Raw genomic sequence first — 21,899 nt, 5'->3', positions numbered from 1 at the left:
ATGAATTCATTAAAAATAAGTCTTTAATTAGATTGGTGGGGGGGGGGGGGGGGTTGATGCCCAGTCCACCCACCGCGCCACTGCACATTGGACAAACGCCTGTATAAAAATCGAAAAACCAACTTTGTCTCAGGTTTTAACCATACACTTTTTCTTAAAATAGATACTTAAACTTAGTAGAAACCAAAATATTTTACATATTAATTTTAAACTTACTGAGCTATAGGACATCAAAGTACAAACTTTGTGTTTTTGTCCCAAATTTGAGCTATTTTTCGACCGAACATAAAGCATCATATTTTAGTATATGATGGTTATATTTTGATAATCTATGTGTCGTTGGAAAAGTTTGGTTTTCAATGTTTGGTTTTCAACCATTTATGAACTTTAAAAACAAGTTTTTGCAAAATATTTAGACATCAGATCAACGTATGACAAAACATGCCTAAATATTTTGCAAAAACTTGTTTTTAAAGTTCATAAATGATTGATAACCAAACATCACTGCTGAATTTTTGGATATTTTCATTTTGGAGAGCGATTTTTTTATGATTCGACTCAATTTAATTCGTGACTCGTATATTATAGGAAAGATTTACAATTTTCCTACATTTTGTCGTTAAAATTAGCTGCGACCATCTGCGACCCCGAAAATTATTAAGCTTTTTCTTGAAAATAGCGTGAGCGATTTTGACGTGTTGTTGTATGAGCCATACACCACCAATATAGGACTACCTGTCATAAACGGGCATTTGAAACAAATAGGTGTAGAAACCGAAAATTGTATGTGAATTCACCTCAAAAACATAAACACCTTGTTCGCGGTCATACGTTAATATTTAAGTATCGTAGGCGTAAACGTCAGAATAAAACGGCATTCGTGCTCGAGAATCAGAACAGCGCACACGTTCCGATTCTTCGTAATTTCCGTCCCGAAAATTCCGCAACTTTACGCAGGCAAAAACAAAGCTGAAGAGAGGAAAAACAGTTTAAAGAAGGTCGTAAGATAGGAATTAGCTGTTTTCCAAACAAATCATGAAAAACACAATTTTTTTAGCGCGTAATACTTTATAAACTTCATTTTCAGTCGTAAACTTATTCCGCCTTTGTTGTAAGTCCTAACAATTATTATTTATGCTGTTAACTAATACACAATAATGCAATGTTGTGAGCGATCATTAATAAGTTTTATTCGCTTCCTTGACGATTTTAGTATTGTACTACCCTGTATAATAAGAGGAATTGTATTGAATGAAGAAAAGCTGCTACAGCACGAGGAATTCATTTTCATCCCAGCGTTTGTATGGCCGTTGCCCACTGTGCACTGGTGAGTACCGGTACCATATAGATTCTATATAGTCCCAGCTTCGTCGCGACAGGTTCGTTGAGGTGCACTGATGTTTTTTTTTTTGTAGACGACAAACTCAACTTTAATGTTGAGGCACATTCGAGAAATTAAAACTCACCTTAACAATTTCCTAAGATAAATCCTTCCACAATTGAACAAGAATCTCTCGAGCTCATCCATTCACAGCACAAGTTTTGAATGGACAATACCCGGCAGAATGCGATACCAGAAACAATATGGAAGATAGAAAGAGATGGAATGACTCAGCTCAGAGGAATTAACTAGTAAATACATGTGTATGTGACGTACGAAGATTTTAGACCCCGATTCACCCATTTTCCATCCATCATTTTCACACACACGCACACAGCTCTACACGGGCGGCGTGTTGCTGTAAAAAAATAGAGAAAGTTGACCAGTGATGGGTTTCATGACTCTTTCGATGAGATTCATTTATATGAATCTTCAGTGATAAGTGATTCGTATTTCGAATCGACTTTTCAAAGATTCATGAAACTCTAAAGATTTTAGATATGTATGATTTGCAACATAGTTTGCGTGATCTCACCAAACAACATCCCCAACATTTCAAACAACATCTTAAACCCGTCGTGGTTTTAAGCCGCGCATGGACCGTCTCCCCGTATCAAAACAAACTATCCAGTTGCGTGAACTTGCCAAGAAGTCCCGAAAGCCTGCATGGCATGACCATGTAGGTTGTTGCTTCAAATAGAAGAATAATGAGAAGTTCAAGCTCTATGAATTTTTGGAGATGTATGAATTTCATGGGATTCATGAATCCCTAGAGATATGAATATTTTGAGATTCATGAATCTTTTGAGATTCATGAGTCTTTTGAGACACATCAATCTTTGGTGATTCAAGAATATTTGGAGATTCATGAATCTTTGCAACCGGGATCAGATTCATTGATTCATTTCAAAGATTCATTCAGATTCATGAATCCGAATCAGATTTACCCAACACTAGAGCGGACTGGGTCTCTCCGTTTGGTACAAAGAAAAATCTCTCAACAACGTCAGCTCTGCTATTTGGGAAGCTTTATTTTCAGTGCAGTGAGGTTGATACTTGTTTGATCTTCGATCGCCTGTTGGTCCGTACATAAACCGCTTAAAAATGAAGTTTTGTCTTATTTTAGGTAAGTAAAAGTAATCAAATTAAAAACCATCATTCCCCCTCAGAACTAACATTATTTTTCCTCCATTTCATGGGTTTTTTCACGGTGAACAGAGACAACAAAACCTGTGACTGTGTCGTGACCCGTATAGAACCAAACGCAACAGCGATGAAGAGCAAATAGTGCTGTGGCGATTTTGTGGTTTTATTCACTGTAAGAGTGTGAAAAGTGATAAAAATTATGTGCATTAATTTGTAATTAAGTTCAATGTTTGTTGAGCAGGTGATTATGGTTTTAATAAAGCATGTTTGGTTAGTATTATTAATTTCAATTGATGGAATTGTGTTGATATAATTGTGTGCACTTAGTAATTTTTGTAGGAAAACCTGCAAAAAAGGGGAGGGGGCTATTAAAACAAAGGTTCGTGCCAACTATGCCAAAGGTTCGTGGTTTCGGGTTACTTCTGGTGCTGAATTATTTCACCTACTTAGCTTCGTATTCATTTTCTTATTCAGTAGATCTCTGTGTGATGGTAACAGCTAGGCATGTACTCGCCCCGAATGATTTTCTCAATATTCACGCCAGGAGCTCCAAGCTTTTTTGTTGACGGGCTAAATTTCTTCGCAAATAACGATGATGAGAGCCATTTCGACCTTACCTTTAGCTAATGAAAATCTCGTTTGAATCTAGTTTTGATAATAAAATGCTAAGAATCTAATTCAAACTTGTACAATACAATATTATTGCAGCTTGATTTACGTTTTCAGAAATAAAAACTAAATAGTTGATGAAAGTATTAAAAACAATAAACTACAATAGCAATAAAATACAATACACGTTATATTTTACAAAATATTCGCGGGTCTTTAATGAGGCTCTCGAGAGCACGCGGGTCATAGTTTCGACACCCTATCTTTACGATATCAGAAAACAATTACAAATTGATTGTCTGGGACATCAAAATAAGAATGTGTACAAGCTGCTAATAAATTGAAGTTCCAAGAAAACATTTAACTACTGGATAGAAATTATTGTTTAAACTTATGCTAGATGGTCTTTTGTTCTCAGAGTATTTTATTTAATAGAAATTCAATAACTGATATCAATAAACATGTAGTTCTTGAATGTTCTTTGAAGTTGAATTTATATAATTAAAAAAATATTAATTTTATTTTTGATGTACGCAATGGAAGCTTTTTTAAACTGTAACTTATACACAAATTAAAAAAAACTTTATTTTGTCGGTCACTGTATGTGTCTATTGCTAGTTAAGTGGACTAGCTTTTCAACATTATTGATAATTGTTGGATTAGGAAGGCAAAAGTGACTTTTAATGTCATTTGGACTATGTACTTTTCATACTTGAATGTTATCTTCCTCGTCATCACTATCAGGTGGATTACTTTCGGATTGTCCTGGTGGACTACCGGGATTGAGCATCGGGCTAGGACTATGCCTTATCTGGCTGTTCAGACTATGATTACTAATGCTGGTAAGTGAGTTAAGATTACTAATATCATGTTGGCTTCCTGCTCCAACACTGGTTTCACCATCGCGAAGTTGGTTTGATCCACCGCTAGGAGTTTGATGAGGTTGTTGTAGCAATGATCCTGCTGGTTGTTGCCCACAATTGGCTTGATAGTAACTGCTCAGCGTTGAAAGTGAACTGGACGCAGAGAGGTGAGGGAATGGGCCGCTTGGGCCCGATATAGGATTCAATGTTCCAATGGTTGGTACACCTGGATACATACGATAAGGTAAGGGTTTTTGGAGAGCAGCTGCTGCAGCTGCATGTCTATAGTATGCGTCAACCGCACTTTGTGACGTTCCAGGAGGCCCTGAAGGAGTAGGATAAGGCCAGGCGCCGATGTAAGGAGGTCCACCATATAACCGCTGAAACGCAGCATAATTTCCAGCTTCTGCTAATAGTTCTAATCCTACTGCAGTTTGTCTCTTCCACTTTGTTCTGAAAAGATATATACATTAGAATAATAAAACATTAATGAATATGAAACTACAAAAAAAACGAAGAACAAGAATCCCTTGCATCCAACCTTATATTTGTGTATGGTGTAAATTCCTGCTGTAATTAAAGTAATAAATTGTCAAAGCATATTTTCGTTAAAACACACATTATTCTAAATTCCAGCTATTCAGACATGTGGCCAGAGCATACCCAAATAGCCAAATTGGCTTGAGCAGCTAATTTTGGAATGCTAAAAATCGCTGCTTGAATTCGACTTTTGCACTAGATAAACAGCATCAAAGTTCTAGGTTAGTCATTCAAATTTCAAGGCTGCAGCCTAGGACCGAGCATCCTGAAGAATAATTGTTGACCGGGCCATATCACATCGACGTGCTCTATCGTGAGCAGGCCAACAAGAGAGATTGAGGGTCTTTCAAATAGCACTTAAGCAGTTTCCTTATGCAAAGGTGTCAGGGATTATTTTTCTTTGCATTTTATTTTCTAGTAAGCTGTTATCAATCAAATGAACAACAAGATGTGTTTTAATGTGCATGTTTATTAGCTCTGTGATGGGATGGGATCTGAAGCCCTTGTGAGGCTCTCCCATCCAACACCTATTCCGACACGTCCTCGTCGTGAAGAGTGGTAACGTGTCCCAAGTGCCACAAATCCACTAAACGACCACTAAACGGCTTCTAAACGACTCAAGTTCTCTACCTAAACGGAATATAGAAAGACTTCGTTTAGCAGACGGCAAACGACTCATGCATTCTAAAAATAGCAAAAAAGCTGGTGGCGCTCTCTGTTTGTGGGATACACCAACCAGTTGGTTGGTGGGATACCCCAACCAGTTGAGCTTCATCGCTTGGAGGAGAGCTTTCTCATTTCCTCTGTACTGTTGTATGATTTCGCATTGAAGTTATGCATCGCTAGAACTAGAACGGCGATACGATTGTTTAAATACTAAACTCCAACGGAAACCACCAGCACTGAAGCAAGTGAGATTTGAGTAATGGTCGTTGGTGTTGATACCCACGTATCTGACCACATGACCATTTATTTAGATTTTTGCTCGGCAAGCTAGAAGGCTATATAGGTCATGATTAGATAAAAGTTGTCGAAACACACACAACACAAGAAAGGGATAGCAATAAAATGATGAGTTGTAATACGCCATCTATTGATCAAACCAATGAAGCTGTGGAGCTTTCATGTTTTTTCTATGGATATTCAATTTTTCAGTCGTTTAAGCTTAATCTGTGGCGCTTGGGGTATCACCACATATCCAAGCTTGGGTACACGGGCTTGACCCAACCCCTTGTGCGGTTGGTAGCATATGGCGAACCAGGAGGGGGGTGGGTATCCTGGGAAACCGGGTGCCTGGTCGTCGGAGGTGCAAACCGACGCTAAACAAAACGGTCACGTGGGCGCGGGGCCAGTCACCCAGTCCCAGGCAATCAATGACTACGGAAAGCTTCAGAAAAATACGAAACGGAACTCTCGATACCGATCCTACGCAATGCCCTAGGACTACTCTAAAAGTGGGCTCACGGAACGTACGCACTCTAAGCGAAGCCGGAGCCGTGAAAAAACTTGATGACACCATAGCGGGGGCTTCAACGCAAAAGTCGATAGGGAGCCAATGTACCGCCAATACACTGGCTGTCACAGTCTGCATGAGCACAGTAACGATAATGATAGTAGATTGGTCCAGTTCGCCGCAGCGAACAATCTGGTTGTTGGAAGTACCAAATTTGCGCGCAAGAAAATCCACAAGGTTCCATGGGCGCACCTGGATGGAGTAACCCTCAACCAGATCGACCACGTGTTAATAAGCCGCCGACGACAGTAGAGTCTGTTAAATGTCAGAACATATCAAAGAGCCAATATCGATTCCGATCACAACTTGGTTGGCTTAGTGATACGTTGTAGAATTGCCCGCTCCCGTGCCAATGGGGGCGGAGAAAACACGCAGCCTAAGCTCAACACGGACTCTCTAAGGGACACTACCCAACTGACATTTTATAGCACGAATAATCGGGAATTCGAGCAAATTCCCTTAAACTGGAGCCTTAAACTTCCCTTAAACTTCACCAGTTTAAGGGAATTTAGAAAAAGGCCTTTAACATCAACTGTGATGCGGCTTTTTCGTTGTTTTCTTTTAGATTCGCTCGAAAATGATGTTTTCTATTGTTATAGTTGGTCATGTACCCATTTCATACTTAAATAATACCCATTTTTATAGAATAACGTCACATAAAATTAGCTTTTGTTTTTCATCATAAAACCATAGCTATGATTGAAAAATGAGCTCGACGGCATCGTCCATCGATAGAGGCTAATTTACGATCACACCAAATCTTGGCGCTTTCATCACACTTGATCACACACAAATCCACAATTTCAGGCGTATCGAGTACTATTCGAGCAGATATGGTAAAACAATTTCAAGCAAATGTCACTTGGGTACTGTCCAACAGGAATTCAAAGCCGCTTTAGACGAGTCTCTACTACCAGAAAACAGATATGAAACTACGAGCGAGAGGTGGAACGCTCTAAAAACAATAAACTGTGCAAGAAATATACTCCCACCACGTCGTGTTAACACCAAATCTGGCTGGTTCGACGATGAATGCAGACAAGTGACCGAACGTAAGAATACTGCATACCGAGTAATGCAGCAACGGCATAGAACGCGGGCATGCGCAGAGGAATATTCACGGCTTAGACGCGAAGAGAAACGAGTTCACCGCTCCAAGAAGCATGCTTTGGAAAAGCAAAACATATGGGAACTCGAGCAAACCAGAGAGACGTACGGACCGACACGAAAGTTTTACCAAGCGATAGCAGGTCACCGATATAACGTTGTACCTAAGGTAACCTGGTAACCATGATGAATTACTCAACAACCAGCTTAACGAACAGCTAGAAGCGCCATTAGCAGATAGTGTAATGTTACTGCCAGCTAGCATAGAAGAAACACAAAAGGCTATGCGTCGGCTGAAAAATAACAAGGCACCCGGAATCGACGGAATTGCAGCTGAACTGGTCAAGAATGGAGCTGCACGACTAGAAAACGAGATTCATCAAATTATTATTATTATTTATTGTTTAATCTTCAACGGGCCCTATGGCCTAATTAAGATGTAACAGTTCATTTAAAAAAATACATAACAAAACATGATTTGCAGCGCAATTCACTGCGGCCATGGCAAAAGCCGGAGACGTTCCTTGAAGCACTGAGTTGAGATGTCGAAGTCGAAGCAATCCGAGACAGTGTTGAAGACAGCCGACATGCGGAACATAGGGTCAGACCGACCAGCGCTGGAACGGGGTTGAGCGAGCCGTAGAGTTTCTCTAGACCTAAGTGTTCGGGATGGTGCATAGATATCGACTCGATGCAACAAAGGCGATGAGTCGATAGAGCCATTTAGCAATCCAGCGATGAAAGAACACTGTGCATTGCGTCTTCTAACCGAAAGAGGTTCAAGGCCTAGAAGACGGCACCGCGCAGCATACGGAGGAAGATTATTGCGATCCTGCCAGGGAAGTAGGCGTAGGGCATATCGCGTGAGTTTACGTTCAATCGCCTCAAGGTGAGCAATTGAAGAAGCGGTAGTTGGGCTCCAGACTACGCACGAATATTCCAGAACCGAACGAACGATACAGTTGTAGACAGCTTTGATGCACATGGGGTTGCGGAATTCATTAGTTGTCCGGATAACCACGCCAAGTAATTGATTTCCTCTGGCTACAACGTCATCGATATGCTGTTTAAAGTTCAAACTAGAGTCAAGCAGAACGCCCAGGTCTTTGGCATGATTTTGTCGATTAACTGCAGTGCCGTCTATGAAGTAGGTCCCAGTCACTGGGCTCCTGCATCGACTAAAAGACACACAGTAGCATTTCTCGATGCAGATAGTCAGTCCATTACGCTTGCACCACGAACAGAAAATTTCGATGCAGTCTTACAGGAATGTACAATCACCTGTGTTGTGAATAGGCGCAAAAATTTTTGCATCGTCGGCAAACAGACTGATACTGTCGGGAGGTAGAGCAAGGATAACATCGTTGATGAACAATATGAAGAGAAGCGGGCCAATATTGCTTCCTTGTGGCACACCCGAGCTGCTGACTATTTCTTTGGACATGTGCTTTTCAATTTTCACGATGTATGTGCGATTAATTAGGTAAGACTTAAGCCACTGTACGAGCGAGCTGGGAACTCCTAGTTTATCGAGTTTAGCGAGAAGAATTGCGTGCGGAAGAGAGTCGAATGCTGCTTTCAGATCTGTATAAATTGCATCGACTTGAGCTCCGGCATCAATTTGACTAGTGCAATAGGTTACAAATTCAACCAGGTTCGTGGTAGTCGACTTTTTTGGCACAAATCCATGTTGATACGGGCTTAGGTAGCTGCGGCATGCATGTAGCAGATTTTTGTATATCACTAGTTCGAACACCTTGGCAATGGCACACAAGGATGTAATACCCCGGTAGTTGATGGCATCTGTCCTGTCGCCCTTTTTGTAAATAGGAACCATCCAAGATTTCCTCCACGCTTTGGGAAAGTAGCCATTGGCTAGCGATGCATTGAACAACTTTGCAAGGATAGGTGCTACTGTCGTTTGACAGCGTTTCAGCACGGTAGAAGGAATTCCGTCGGGTCCAGGAGCGAAGGAAGGCTTTAGTTGCGCTAGGGCAGATAAAACGATCTCACTGTCGATGAAAGAAGTGCTCATATTAATTGCGCCAGCCGGAGTGTTGACGAGAGCAGCATCAATGGTATCGGTATCATTCATGGCCGGTGAAAAGCAATCTGCGAAGCGATCCGCGAAGAGATTGCACATTTCATTAGTGTTGGCACTTGTTGCTCCTTTGTACGTAATGGATTTCGGTGTATGCGTGGATTTTGTTTTGCTGTTGTAGAAGCGCCGAAACGAGTCAGGCCACCTGCAGAGGTTACGTTGAATTTTACTCAAATATCTGCCATATCGAAACCTGTTGTAGCTGCAGTATAAAGAGTGCGTGTCAAAGTAGATCGAGCGAGATCTTTGGCAGCGGCGCGTTTGGTAGTGACGATAAGCAGCTCTTTTTACATGTTTGAGTCGTTTGAGTGTGCGGTCCGCCCAGGGGGGGGGTAAGGTTTAGGACGCTGAACTGGGACGCATACAACAAAGGCTTGCAGCATGAAGGACGAGAATGAACATACTGCTTCGTCAAGTGAAATAAAATTGGAACAATGAAAGCTATTGTTAAACATTGATATCATGTCGTTCAGTTTCACATAGTCAGCTTAAGCAAAGTTATAACGATAAAATGCGGTTGTCGTCGAGTTTTGTCGAGTCGTCGAATTGCGTCGGGTCGACGAGCTAATAGCGTAGAGCAGGTCAAGCATGCGTCCGTGCGAATTATTGATGTGATTAAGTTGCACTAATCCGTTAAATTTAAATCCATCCACAAAGGTGTTGTTGGCCAGTGAGCGCGCAGGTTCATAGTGCGTGATTGATGAGTATGCTGGCGAGGACGAAGGATCAGCTGTGGACCAGCTTATGCTAGGCTGATTGAAATCGCCAATAACAAACATGACGTACAGATGTGCGTTATTGCAGGCGACGCGCACACAAATATACTCGAGAGAACGATCACGGGAAGGTAATTCTATCGACTCATATGCGTTAGAAACGGCTAGCAAAACACCACCACCGCGAGAGCTAGAGCCGCTGAGAGAGCGATCACAGCGGTAAACAGAGAAGTTGTTGTTGAAGAGAAGAGCAGATGGAATGTTGTCAACAAGCCAAGTTTCCGTGAGGGCGATGAGATCGAAGTCAGCCTCCGATACAGCTAAGTGAAATTCTTTCGTTTTAGTACGCAAACCTCTAACGTTTTGATAATAGCAGCTTAAATACTCAGCGGTAGCGTTGTCATTGTGGCGGTTGGATAAAGCGGGTATACGGTAAGTCAATTGAGCTGCGTTGTCAGAGCATGAGGCTTGGCGTGTTTGTTGCGTGCAATGAGCGGAACTTCGTCTAGTTGAGAAAAAAGCGATCGATTGTAGACTGGTGTAGGTGTGGAGATGAAGCACGGTGGTTTTGGGGCGGTCCAGAAACAAGTGTTGAGTTGGGTGCTTCCAAGGTATCATTCACCGGGGTGTGATGATGTTGTTTCAGGACCAGGTGGAGTAGACGTGCGTGCGGCTAAACGGTGAGTCGTTGTTGGTGTGCGTGTGGTGTAGCGGTGATCAGTACTAGTAGCTGGTGTGCGTGTTGTAAAGCGGTTTCGGGTGGCTATAGAAGATGAGGTTTGGTGGTCGTGTTGACGGGATTGAAAAAACTCACGTACACTGATACCGACGGGCCAGGTGGATGGTGTGAGTGCCGCATCTCGAAGGATAGCCGGGACCCTCACTTTGGATGAAGGCCAATTCATGCTGTCCACACTAACCCCTCTTCTCAGCAGGCAATACGCTATAACGTCATCGGTGGCTAAGCGACGCTTTACAGAAGCGACCACTTGTTCCACAGTGACGGCCGTTGATAAGCGGGATAGGCGGATCCAGATCCTATCTGTGAATGGCTCACGAGGTGCAGCTTGAAGCGGTGATGATAACGGATCGGTTCCCACGAGTTCATGCGGTTGTGTAGGTGCCGGCTGGACGGCAATCGTGGTGTTGGTGTATGCGTTTGGCGATGACGCGGCACAAAGGATGTTGCCGCGACTGTTTACAATTTTGTTTACACCAGGAGATGCCGAATCCTCGATTATGCGCCTCCGCTTTCTACCAGTAGCTGGTCGAGGATCAGAGTTCCGATTGTGAGGCGTGGATGCAGTTTGAAGGAGGGTAAAACCACTGCGAACTTCGGCGACAATAGGCTCAACGAGCTTGCCAATAGCTGCTACAGCTGAGTTGAGGGCGGCTTGGAAACCGACCTGGGCGCCTATTTCTTTTACCGAACGGCAGTTAGTGCAGCCAATGCAGCTCCAGTGCAGGTCGACATTGGACAATACTGCGTCAATCAGCTCGGGGGGCAATTTTCAACAGCCGCGGTGGAACGTAGCGTCACAATATGCACAACTGATGATGCAGCCGGTGGCCTCTAGCGGTTCAGCACACGAGAAGCAAATAGCCGCCATCGCGAAATCACGCGTAATCACAGCACAACACTGCTAAGCCGAGCAGGAAAAAACAGCAAGAAACCACAGTTGTGATGCAACTAAACAATTCGCCAAGACGAAGCGATGATGTTAAACAGTTTAATAGTCCGTAGAATAGGCAACAATGCGATGCGACGCAGAAAACACAAGAAAATTATTGAAAAATCACGGAACGCGACGGAAATGCGGCCGAACAATTAAATGTCAAACGTCATTGTTACTGAGGTGTGGGATAACGAATCGATGCCTTGTGATTGGAATCTCAGCATCATCTACCCCATATACAAGAAGGGAGACAGGTTGGACTGCAACAACTACAGGGGTATTACGGTGTTGAATACCGCCTATAAAATATTCTCCCTGATCCTTCAGGACCGCCTTGTCCCGCACGTCGAAGAGATAGTAGGAAACTATCAAAGAGGATTCCGAGACGGAAAATCAACCACTGATCAGATCTTCACCATGCGGCAGATCTTGGAGAAGATGGCTGTATACAGAAACGACACATACCATCTCTTCATTGACTTCAAAGCCGCATATGATAGCATAGCCAGGCAGTAGCGGATTAGGGGAATCGGGGGCCCTAGGCGAAAAAACGAGTTGAGGTCTCTATAAATGGTAACTGATGACCGGTAGGAGGGGGTGAAGACACACAGCTGTTGGGAGATTGAACAGTATACTTAAATTGCCGGCGGGTGGCCATGAGACCCCTTCGATCATCGGTCACAGCCCCTAAAATTGTTGCCAGCATGGGGTGGGGGGGGACGCAAATGGTTCTCCAGCCACGGGGCTCCAACGACCATTTTTCCGCGGGCCCTTGTCGCACGATCGCGCATGCCGTAATGACAATAATAATAATAAGAAGAAGAAGCAGAACTTAGCGTAACAGTCCACACCCGGGGAAGAGTTTGTCTTGACTTTGTTGTTACAGCGGAGTGTACTACTGCGGCGCGACAAATCAACGGAATGCACTCGACCAAAGGACATGAACCTACCGAGCCGAACCCATTCCTAGACAGTGCCGGTCCATCGTCGTCATGATAACGACTCTAAGCCATCAAGCCGCCAGATTCTGGACGGACGAGTGCAGCACCATACGCTCACCGTAATAAACAAAACCAACATCCTCTTTTGTATGCATTTAATTCAAAATGTTCACTTTCGCCCGCTAGCTGAATAGAAAAGAAATGTGCTACATAACCAATGCACGTCTGATTCGATCGTGTAGCATATCTGCTATACAGAACTTATTATAATACACACTATCAGCTATAGACACATTGTAACACACTTCGGAAAGCCAAATCACACCATTGCAACACATTCATTATAACACATCAGCAAATCAATCCACACCATAGAAACACATCCAGACCATACCGTTCATAGAAAAAACAATTGAGACACATTTATCGAAAACAACCGAAACGCGCAACATAAGCAATTCAAGCGTTACTGCGGCAAAGTGGACAAACAGAGAACGCATAGCAACTTATTGCTAAAAAGCGCAGTGTAGGCAAAGATCGACCAACGCACCCGTTCCTTGGCTAGAACAGTTGAAACTTTCCAGAACCTTTGTAAAAACACTAAAAGCGCAACATAGTCACAAATTGATAGACACCTCACTCCAATACAATGTATGAATTGTACTTCATATCAATAACCTTTAATTAGGACAAAAACACATTCCAAAACCAAATGTACGAAACCCACTGAGTATAAATAAAACCAATTCCGACCGTGGCAAGTCAGATTCGTTCGGACTGTCAGGATAGGACTATGCCCATCCAACATCTATCGACTTCTCATTTAAAGAGTTTAGTTATGTCCCCCTACCCAAGGTAAGGCCTCTAAACTCCAACGTTTCCAGTAAGGGAAACCTCCTAAAGGTTTCTATGATCGCCTGGACGATCAAGTGTCGAAAAGTCCGCTTCGAACAAAGAGTTATTCAACCTCGATACTTGTCAGCGAAACACTGACCTACCGCGATGGTACGCGTTGATCAGTTGTACCGTTGTACGCTCATCAGATTACATGGCGACCGTATCAAAAACCGAACATACTATATGACGACCTTAGCTATCTCCAAACCTACTACATGGCGACCGTGACCATAATCTGCAATCGACGGGCAAAAGTTTAAGTGAAATCAAGTAAAATGTGATGCACACAACTATAACGTATAGCAGTGTCATGTTTACGCACCTGAAAGTATTGCGACCATGTGCGGCATTCGACAGAAAGTGAAAAAAGTGTCAAATGTGCAAATTTGTATAGAACATTCTACACCGCAGCTGGCACAAGTGACCCATATATATATATAAAAAAAAAACAATAACGGTGAATGAGCGACGAGAAGCAAGCACAGTATGGTGTATAAAATGACAATTCATCGAAAATATAAGTGATGAACCGTTTGAAAAAATAATGTATGCGGTGAACAACAATTATGCGTTATGATGTAAAAAAAAAGGTTGGTGACAACCTACCTCAACGTGCAGAAATGCAACAAGTTATGAATAAACACTTAAGAGATCGGTTTGCAAAGTAGAGCAAACTTGAAGTGAGACAGAACGCATAAAGCCCAACGTAAGCGGAAATAACAAATAACGATGTTACCATCATACAAACACAGTGCAGTGAAACCATAAGCGATACGTATGTAAAAGTGATGTTCATCTGAAAGGTGATAGAATGAACGGCGAGACTACGGTCAACGAGATGTAACCAGCGTAAATGAATTGAACAACCGTTCCCAACGTGAAAGACGAAAAGACAAGGCGAGCTCACTGCCCAATATGGATTGGCAGGCGCGAATGGACAAAGGGTCCCAATCCCGACAAGACATCGAGTGACGACTGAAACACCAAGCACCGATTAAACACCAAGCACCGGTAACGAGCATCATCATGAGCAGCAACAACAAAAATACATATTATGTATATAAACAAGGTACCGTAAATTAAAAATTTTACTGATGAGATTGTAGAAATGTGCAAAAATAGCAACAAAAAAAAAACAGGCTAGGAATTTATTAAAATTGTCTACAAACTATGGCAATACTAACAGTAACAAAACTGAACGATGCAAAACTATTAGAGAAAACAGAAAATTATGATAATAATTTATGATCAGGTGAAACAGCTAAAATGTAGGCTCTGCGCATTTACAGCATTAAGGGATAATACTAAGGAAATTTACGACATTATCAGAGAACCAATTTGAAATAACAATGGAAACGAAACCTGACAAAATGGCAGAAATTATAGAATTGATTAAAATCACCACTTCTCTCATATCAAAGTATGACGGTAATGAGACAGATTTGAAAAATGTGGTATCAAATTTAAACGTACTAAAGAAAATAGTTAATCCGGGAAATAAAGAAACAATAATAGAACTGATATTAGGACGTCTTACAGGAAAAGCGCGAATTGTCGTAGGGGAAACCCCATCCTCAATCGAAGAAATAGTTAGTAGTGTTGGGAAAAAGAGCACAATTAGGTGTGCTGTGCGCACACGCACGCACATCTCAGTGTGCGGTGCACATTTCGCACTGTGCGCGCTCTACGCACTGTGCGCGCACCCCGCACTGTGCGCGCACTCTGCACTGTGCGCGCACTCCGCACATTTCGCACAGTGCGAGCACACTTCGCACGGTGCGCGCACTTTTCGCACACTCCGCACAGTGCGAGCACAGTCCGGACTTTTCGCACACTTCGCACAGTGCGAGCACACTCCGCACTTTTCGCACACTTCGCACAGTGCAAGCTTCACTTGCTTCACTTTGCACTGTGCGAGCACACTTCGTACCATGGTGGTACGTACACAAAGACCACGACCACACGACCAATGTCAGCTTTTTCTCTTAGAGTTCATTTACTCAGCCATCGGGTTCGTCTAACAGTGGATGAACTTGGCGGACACCTGACCTCTTCGAATCCCGATCGAAAACCCGTTACACAAACACAAGGATACAACACACCCAGACAAAAATTTAAAGGCCCCGAAACACAATATCAACACAGCGGTCCATAGCCGAAGAAATTATCAGGAAAAATCGGCTGACATCAAGCACGCGTTTCTTGAAAACAACTATGAACTGTGAAGGTCGTAGGTAAACGACGCTCCAGTGGGTTGAGGTTTCTCTTGAATTTGGCTGAGATGAAACGTGTCTGTGCTTGTACTCGGAGCCACCGCTTTGCGATTGTGCAATAAAACAGACAGCTGGTTTCACGGGAAAACTGTTATTCGCGTCGCAGGCTTGCGATAGCAGCGCATGTTTTGATGCAAAAATTACAATTTTCACTCGGAGCCCTAGTCAAATTTTGTGATTAACTGAAGAGAAGACATGGGACAGGGCAAAAGGGGAGGGGGGGGGGGGTGATGGGCATGTGTGTGGTATGAATGTGTGCAAGCGATTTATGGATCTTTGATTCGCCCCGACTTGAACTCGTAGCACCAACGGATCGGAGTCGCTAATGCTAACTGATGCTGATGCTTAAAGGCGGTTTGTCAAAATATGCTCAGTACCATACCACCTGACTTCCTGTAACATGGTACGAAGTGTGCTCGCACCGATTCGCACGAAATTTGCGAAACATGCTTGCACTGTGCGAAGTGTGCGAAAAGTGTGGAATGTGCTCGCACTGTGCGAAGTGTGCGAAAAGTCCGGACTGTTCTTGCACTGTGTGTAAAGTGCGCGCACTGTGCGGAGTGTGCTCGCACAGTATGAAGTGTGCTCATACTGTGCGAAAAGTGCGCGCACTGTGCGGAGTGTGCGAAAAGTGCCCGCACTGTGCGAAGTGTGCGAAAAGTGCGGATTGTGCTCGCACTGTGCGAAAAGTGCGAAGTGCGCGCACTGTGCGAAGTGTGCTCGCACAGTACAAAGTGTGCTGTGCAGTGCGCACAATGAGGTGTGCTGTGCGCACAGTGCGCACACGCGCACAATGCCCAACACTAATAGTTAGCAAATTACAAGACAGGTGCAGCATAAAGGTAACACCAGAGATCATAGTATCGAAAATAAATAATACTAAACAGACGGGAACGATAGAAGATTTTGGAACCATTATTGAAAAACTAACGCAACAACTTGAAGAAGCATACATAGCAGAAGAGATAGCACCAGAAGTAGCCAGAAAAAAGGCAACTAAATCAGGAATCAGTGCATTGAGTTATGGACTCAAAGATTTCGAGACCAGAATTATAATGAGATCGAGTAAATTCGAAACCTTGCATGAAGCGATAGAGCGAGCAGTAGAGTTGGAGCTAGAAGACAGAATGAAAAAGGGAAAAAATGACCATATAAAGATCCCATATTTAAACGCTACCAGGAACAATAGAGGGTATGGATACAACTACCAAGAAAGGAGAAATTTCAGCGAATTCCCAAATAATAATAGATTTCAGACACAAAACCCACCCAGGTTCCCACCCGTAAGATATGGACAGAACAACCATAGAAGCAACAAGAGGGATGTTCAACATAAAGATACTCTAATTAATTATCAAATTAACCCTAATTTTAATCAATCGATAACAACTCAAACACCATCCGACAACTACAGTTATAGAAATAATAACAATTACAGTTTCTATAAACGCAACTATCAGTTAAACAATTGTAGTAATAACAATCAAGTTAACCAAGGATATAATAATCGCGAGAACAACTATAACAACAGTAGTCAGAACAAAATCCAATGCTTTTATATAAGAACAGAACAAAACAATCATACACAATTCAATAATAATATTAAACAACATAAAAGTCGTACTTGCAATCAAAATACAAATACTAATCAAATGAACGATCGAACTCAAAAAGATTTTAAAAATATGCAAAGCAAAACGAACTATAATAACAGAAAACTTAAAGATAAATCAGAAAGAAGAAATGCATTAAATAGTGAAGCAATTAATGATATGAAAGGGTCAAGAGACTCTGAAAGAATATTTAAGGAGAATAATAACTCAACAAAAGAATGTGAAAATGATACTAAACATGATTATAAACATGAAAACAAACAACATATACAAATGATTACAACAAGTAATGACAATGAGAAAAATATTGTTGAGGAACAAGTAACAGATAGTATATTATTGCTAGACAACATGGAAATAAATGAGGAGATTCCTTGTAATGAAAATCATGCAACCGAGCTAAAACATATAAAGAGAAGAAAAAGTAGCATCAAATCAAAGAAGAAGTATATAAATGAATCTAATAATGAATTATATTGCCAGGATAAAAAGGCTAGAAAAATGAATTATTCCACATTATGTGAAGAAAATGTAAAAGAACCAAGAAGAACTATTGCTTACGAAAAGTATCTAAAAGAGCTCCTTGTAAAATTTCATAATGTTATCTCCATGCTAAAAGTCATAATATCTATAAAAGCAGAAAACTCTAGATGTGAACCTAACAAAGGCATCATAGGAAAATCTAAATATTTTAGAAGAAAATTAAATATTCCCAATTCTTTACCTCTAGATAATAGATCTATTTACATAAAATATTACCCACCTTAAGCGATAAGAAATGATTTTATTAGTTAACCAAGAAAAAAGCATAGCAAATACTCAGCTAAATTAAATGAAAAGAATAACTTCAATCATTGTAATTCATTACGTTATTCTATTAAAGGGGGGAGGTGTAGCATATCTGCTATACAGAACTTATTATAATACACACTATCAGCTATAGACACATTGTAACACACTTCGGAAAGCCAAATCACACCATTGCAACACATTCATTATAACACATCAGCAAATCAATCCACACCATAGAAACACATCCAGACCATACCGTTCATAGAAAAAACAATTGAGACACATTTATCGAAAACAACCGAAACGCGCAACATAAGCAATTCAAGCGTTACTGCGGCAAAGTGGACAAACAGAGAACGCATAGCAACTTATTGCTAAAAAGCGCAGTGTAGGCAAAGATCGACCAACGCACCCGTTCCTTGGCTAGAACAGTTGAAACTTTCCAGAACCTTTGTAAAAACACTAAAAGCGCAACATAGTCACAAATTGATAGACACCTCACTCCAATACAATGTATGAATTGTACTTCATATCAATAACCTTTAATTAGGACAAAAACACATTCCAAAACCAAATGTACGAAACCCACTGAGTATAAATAAAACCAATTCCGACCGTGGCAAGTCAGATTCGTTCGGACTGTCAGGATAGGACTATGCCCATCCAACATCTATCGACTTCTCATTTAAAGAGTTTAGTTATGTCCCCCTACCCAAGGTAAGGCCTCTAAACTCCAACGTTTCCAGTAAGGGAAACCTCCTAAAGGTTTCTATGATCGCCTGGACGATCAAGTGTCGAAAAGTCCGCTTCGAACAAAGAGTTATTCAACCTCGATACTTGTCAGCGAAACACTGACCTACCGCGATGGTACGCGTTGATCAGTTGTACCGTTGTACGCTCATCAGATTACATGGCGACCGTATCAAAAACCGAACATACTATATGACGACCTTAGCTATCTCCAAACCTACTACAATCGTGTGTCTTTTTCGCCGATCGAAAAGATGGTGGTTGGAAAACAATTTTGTTGTGTTGTTTCTCAGGCAGCGAGATCGAAAATGCATGGACTTTGTAGCCGCAGCGGATGAAAATGTACGCATCAGAATCAAACACCTTTGGAATTTCCACACAGACACACAGACACACACACACACACACACACACACACACACACACACACACACACACACACACACACACACACACACACACACACACACACACACACACACACACACACACACACACACACACACACACACACACACACACACACACACACACACACACACACACACACACACTCACACACACACACACACACACACACACACACACACACACACACACACACACACACACCAAAAAAATATTTACTCCACGGCACAACACCAAAAAAATATTTACTCCACGGCACAACACTGGGCACGACAAATGCACGGAATACAAACGAGCAAAGGACATGAACCTACCAAGTCGAACCCATTCTAAGGCAATTTCGGTCGCTCGGCGTCATGATACAGAGTTTTACAAGTCATTTTGCAATGTTTACGGCATATTTTGTCGAACACGACATTTACTTTGACTCCGCGTGCTGGACTAGTTCAATGTTAATTTTATTCAGCCCAAGCTTAATTTGACAGCCCCATCGAGTTGCAGATTTTCTACGATATTTAACACATTTCGGACACATTGTATGCACAAAAACGGAAAGATGAAGACTCAAGCTTTAAAATGATGTTTCGTTTGACCCCTTTTTTCGTTTTATCCACCGAGTAATTAGCATTTGAAAATGTTATGTGTTTTCCTGCCGTTTTTTTACTCCGACGTCTCAAATAGTTCACCCATTCTTTCAGTAGATGACGCTCGTTCCGCACCTAAAAACTGTCATAAATGCGCTGGCCAGCACAGTTTTGGCTGAAGTCTAGCGCATTTTTTGCGTCGTTTTAAACGCAACAAACAAACGACACACAAAACTACAGTAGAACGTCGATTATCCGGGGACGGATTAACCGGCGGGCAGCTTAACCGTGCGCATAAATCTGACAGCTGTTCATACGTACGGCGAAAGTTTGCAGCGATAATCAATTGGGTAACCAGTTTCTTGTGCAGCTCTGTAGTGTCTAGTGGTATTTTTGAAATTCATTTTTGTTCGTGAAAAGTTGTTAAACCTATTGTTATTGATTAAAATAATATTCTACTAACGATTAATTGATAAATTCATGGTAAATTAATCATAAAACTGGTGAATTTTATATTTTTTATATGAATTTGACATTTCTCGGACGATTATCCGTGCAAATCCATTAACCGGCAACCGTGCGGTCCCGAGCTGCCCGGATAATCGACGTTCTACTGTATACAGAAAACTGCTCGATTTTGCACAGCGGACATGAGCAAAATACTCCAGAAAATCTGCCATAATTATAGTGTTTTTCGTTTTAAAAAAATTCACTTCGTCGCTTATTGACTAAAATGCGACGATCACCCGACGTGGCGTGAACGTTCACACGACGTACACACGACTTCGAAAATATTTGAAATTGTCAGTTGGGTACCAGTTTTTGATTTGGGTGATTTTGGGTATGTGTGTTTAAAAGTATGTTTGTCATGGAATTTTGATCTTAAAAAACAAGTTAGAAACAATGGTTTTGTTTTCTCAAGACTGAAATCGGCTAATTTTTTTTTAAGTATTCATTTTTCATTCATGGACTATGGCTAGTTTTGCTTCTAGCGTCAAATATACTTATAAAGTATTATTTAGGTTTGTATGGCTTTGATTGACCTTCATGACTCTACATGGGAGCACCTCCTCCGCAGCGCAAATCCCATCCACAGGGCTGCACTCGTTTCTCTCGTCTTGGCTTGCTGCAGGACGTAGACCCTATGCAACGGCGGATCTAACGGTAAACGGACTAGTCGGTCGCCTGGGGTCTCGTCTAGTGGTGGGAGCTCGGAATCGGACCTATCCGATTCCGATTCCGTGTTCGGAATCAATTCCGGAGCCGATTCCGATGCTGGAATCGATTCCGATTCCGGAGCCGATTCCGGAGTCGATTCCGGAGCCGATTCCGGAGCCGATTCCGGAGCCGATTCCGGAGCCGATTCCGGAGCCGATTCCGGAGCCGATTCCGGAGCCAATTCCGGAGCCAATTCCGGAGCCAATTCCGGAGCCGATTCCGGAGCCGATTCCGGAGCCGATTCCGATGCCGATTCCGGTGTTGATTCCGGAGCGAAATCAGTCCGGGAATCTCGATGAGAATGGATCTTTTACAAGTAAATTTGGATTTTTGCGGTTATCAATGCGTAGTATGATTGGACCCAAACGCCTTTTTTATGGCGATGCCGAAACTGACTCCGTTTGGTAGCCGATTCTAATTTATGAGCCATTTCCGATTCGAGAGCCGACTTCGATTCTGGAGCCGATTCCGGAACCAATTCCGGAGTTGATTCCGATTCCGGAGCCGATTCCGGAGTTGATTCCGATTTCGGAGCCGATTCCGGAATCGATTCCGGAAACTGATTCCGGACCTACTATCCGGAATCGATTCCAGAAAACTGCGGAGCTAGCCGGAATCGATTCCGCCAAAAACTTCATTTTTCCCATCACTAGTCTCGTCGATGTAGGGACCCGGTAGATTTCTATGTAATCTTTTTTTCCTTTATTTTGTTGGAAATGGTGTAAAAATGAGTGAAGAAAGTTTTGATAAATTATGTTAAACTTAATTACA

General features: G+C 42.1%; 1 protein-coding gene and 1 long non-coding RNA gene across 10 annotated transcripts in view; one reads left to right on the top strand and one right to left on the bottom strand.

Annotated features, from left to right (window-relative positions):
* Nucleotides 1-783: 783 nt before the first annotated feature.
* LOC133391840 (uncharacterized) lies at nt 784-1,799 on the top strand. The gene is made up of 3 exons (XR_009765303.1): nt 784-1,111; nt 1,214-1,327; nt 1,416-1,799. It is a non-coding gene; the product is annotated as an uncharacterized LOC133391840 (long non-coding RNA).
* Nucleotides 1,800-3,297: 1,498 nt separating this feature from the next.
* The window catches only part of LOC5668381 (homeobox protein B-H1), a 101,901-nt gene continuing 83,299 nt past the window's right edge, over nt 3,298-21,899 (bottom strand). For all 9 annotated transcript variants that reach the window (XM_061648152.1, XM_061648161.1, XM_061648177.1 and 6 more), the window contains one exon: nt 3,298-4,452. In XM_061648152.1, coding sequence (XP_061504136.1) covers nt 3,843-4,452 — 610 coding nt within the window. In that variant the 3' untranslated portion in view covers nt 3,298-3,842. The remainder of the gene's footprint in view (nt 4,453-21,899) is intronic.

Source organism: Anopheles gambiae, chromosome X (genome assembly GCF_943734735.2).
Source record: "Anopheles gambiae chromosome X, idAnoGambNW_F1_1, whole genome shotgun sequence".
Lineage (NCBI taxonomy): Eukaryota > Metazoa > Arthropoda > Insecta > Diptera > Culicidae > Anopheles > Anopheles gambiae.
This window is presented reverse-complemented; position numbering and strand designations above follow the sequence as displayed.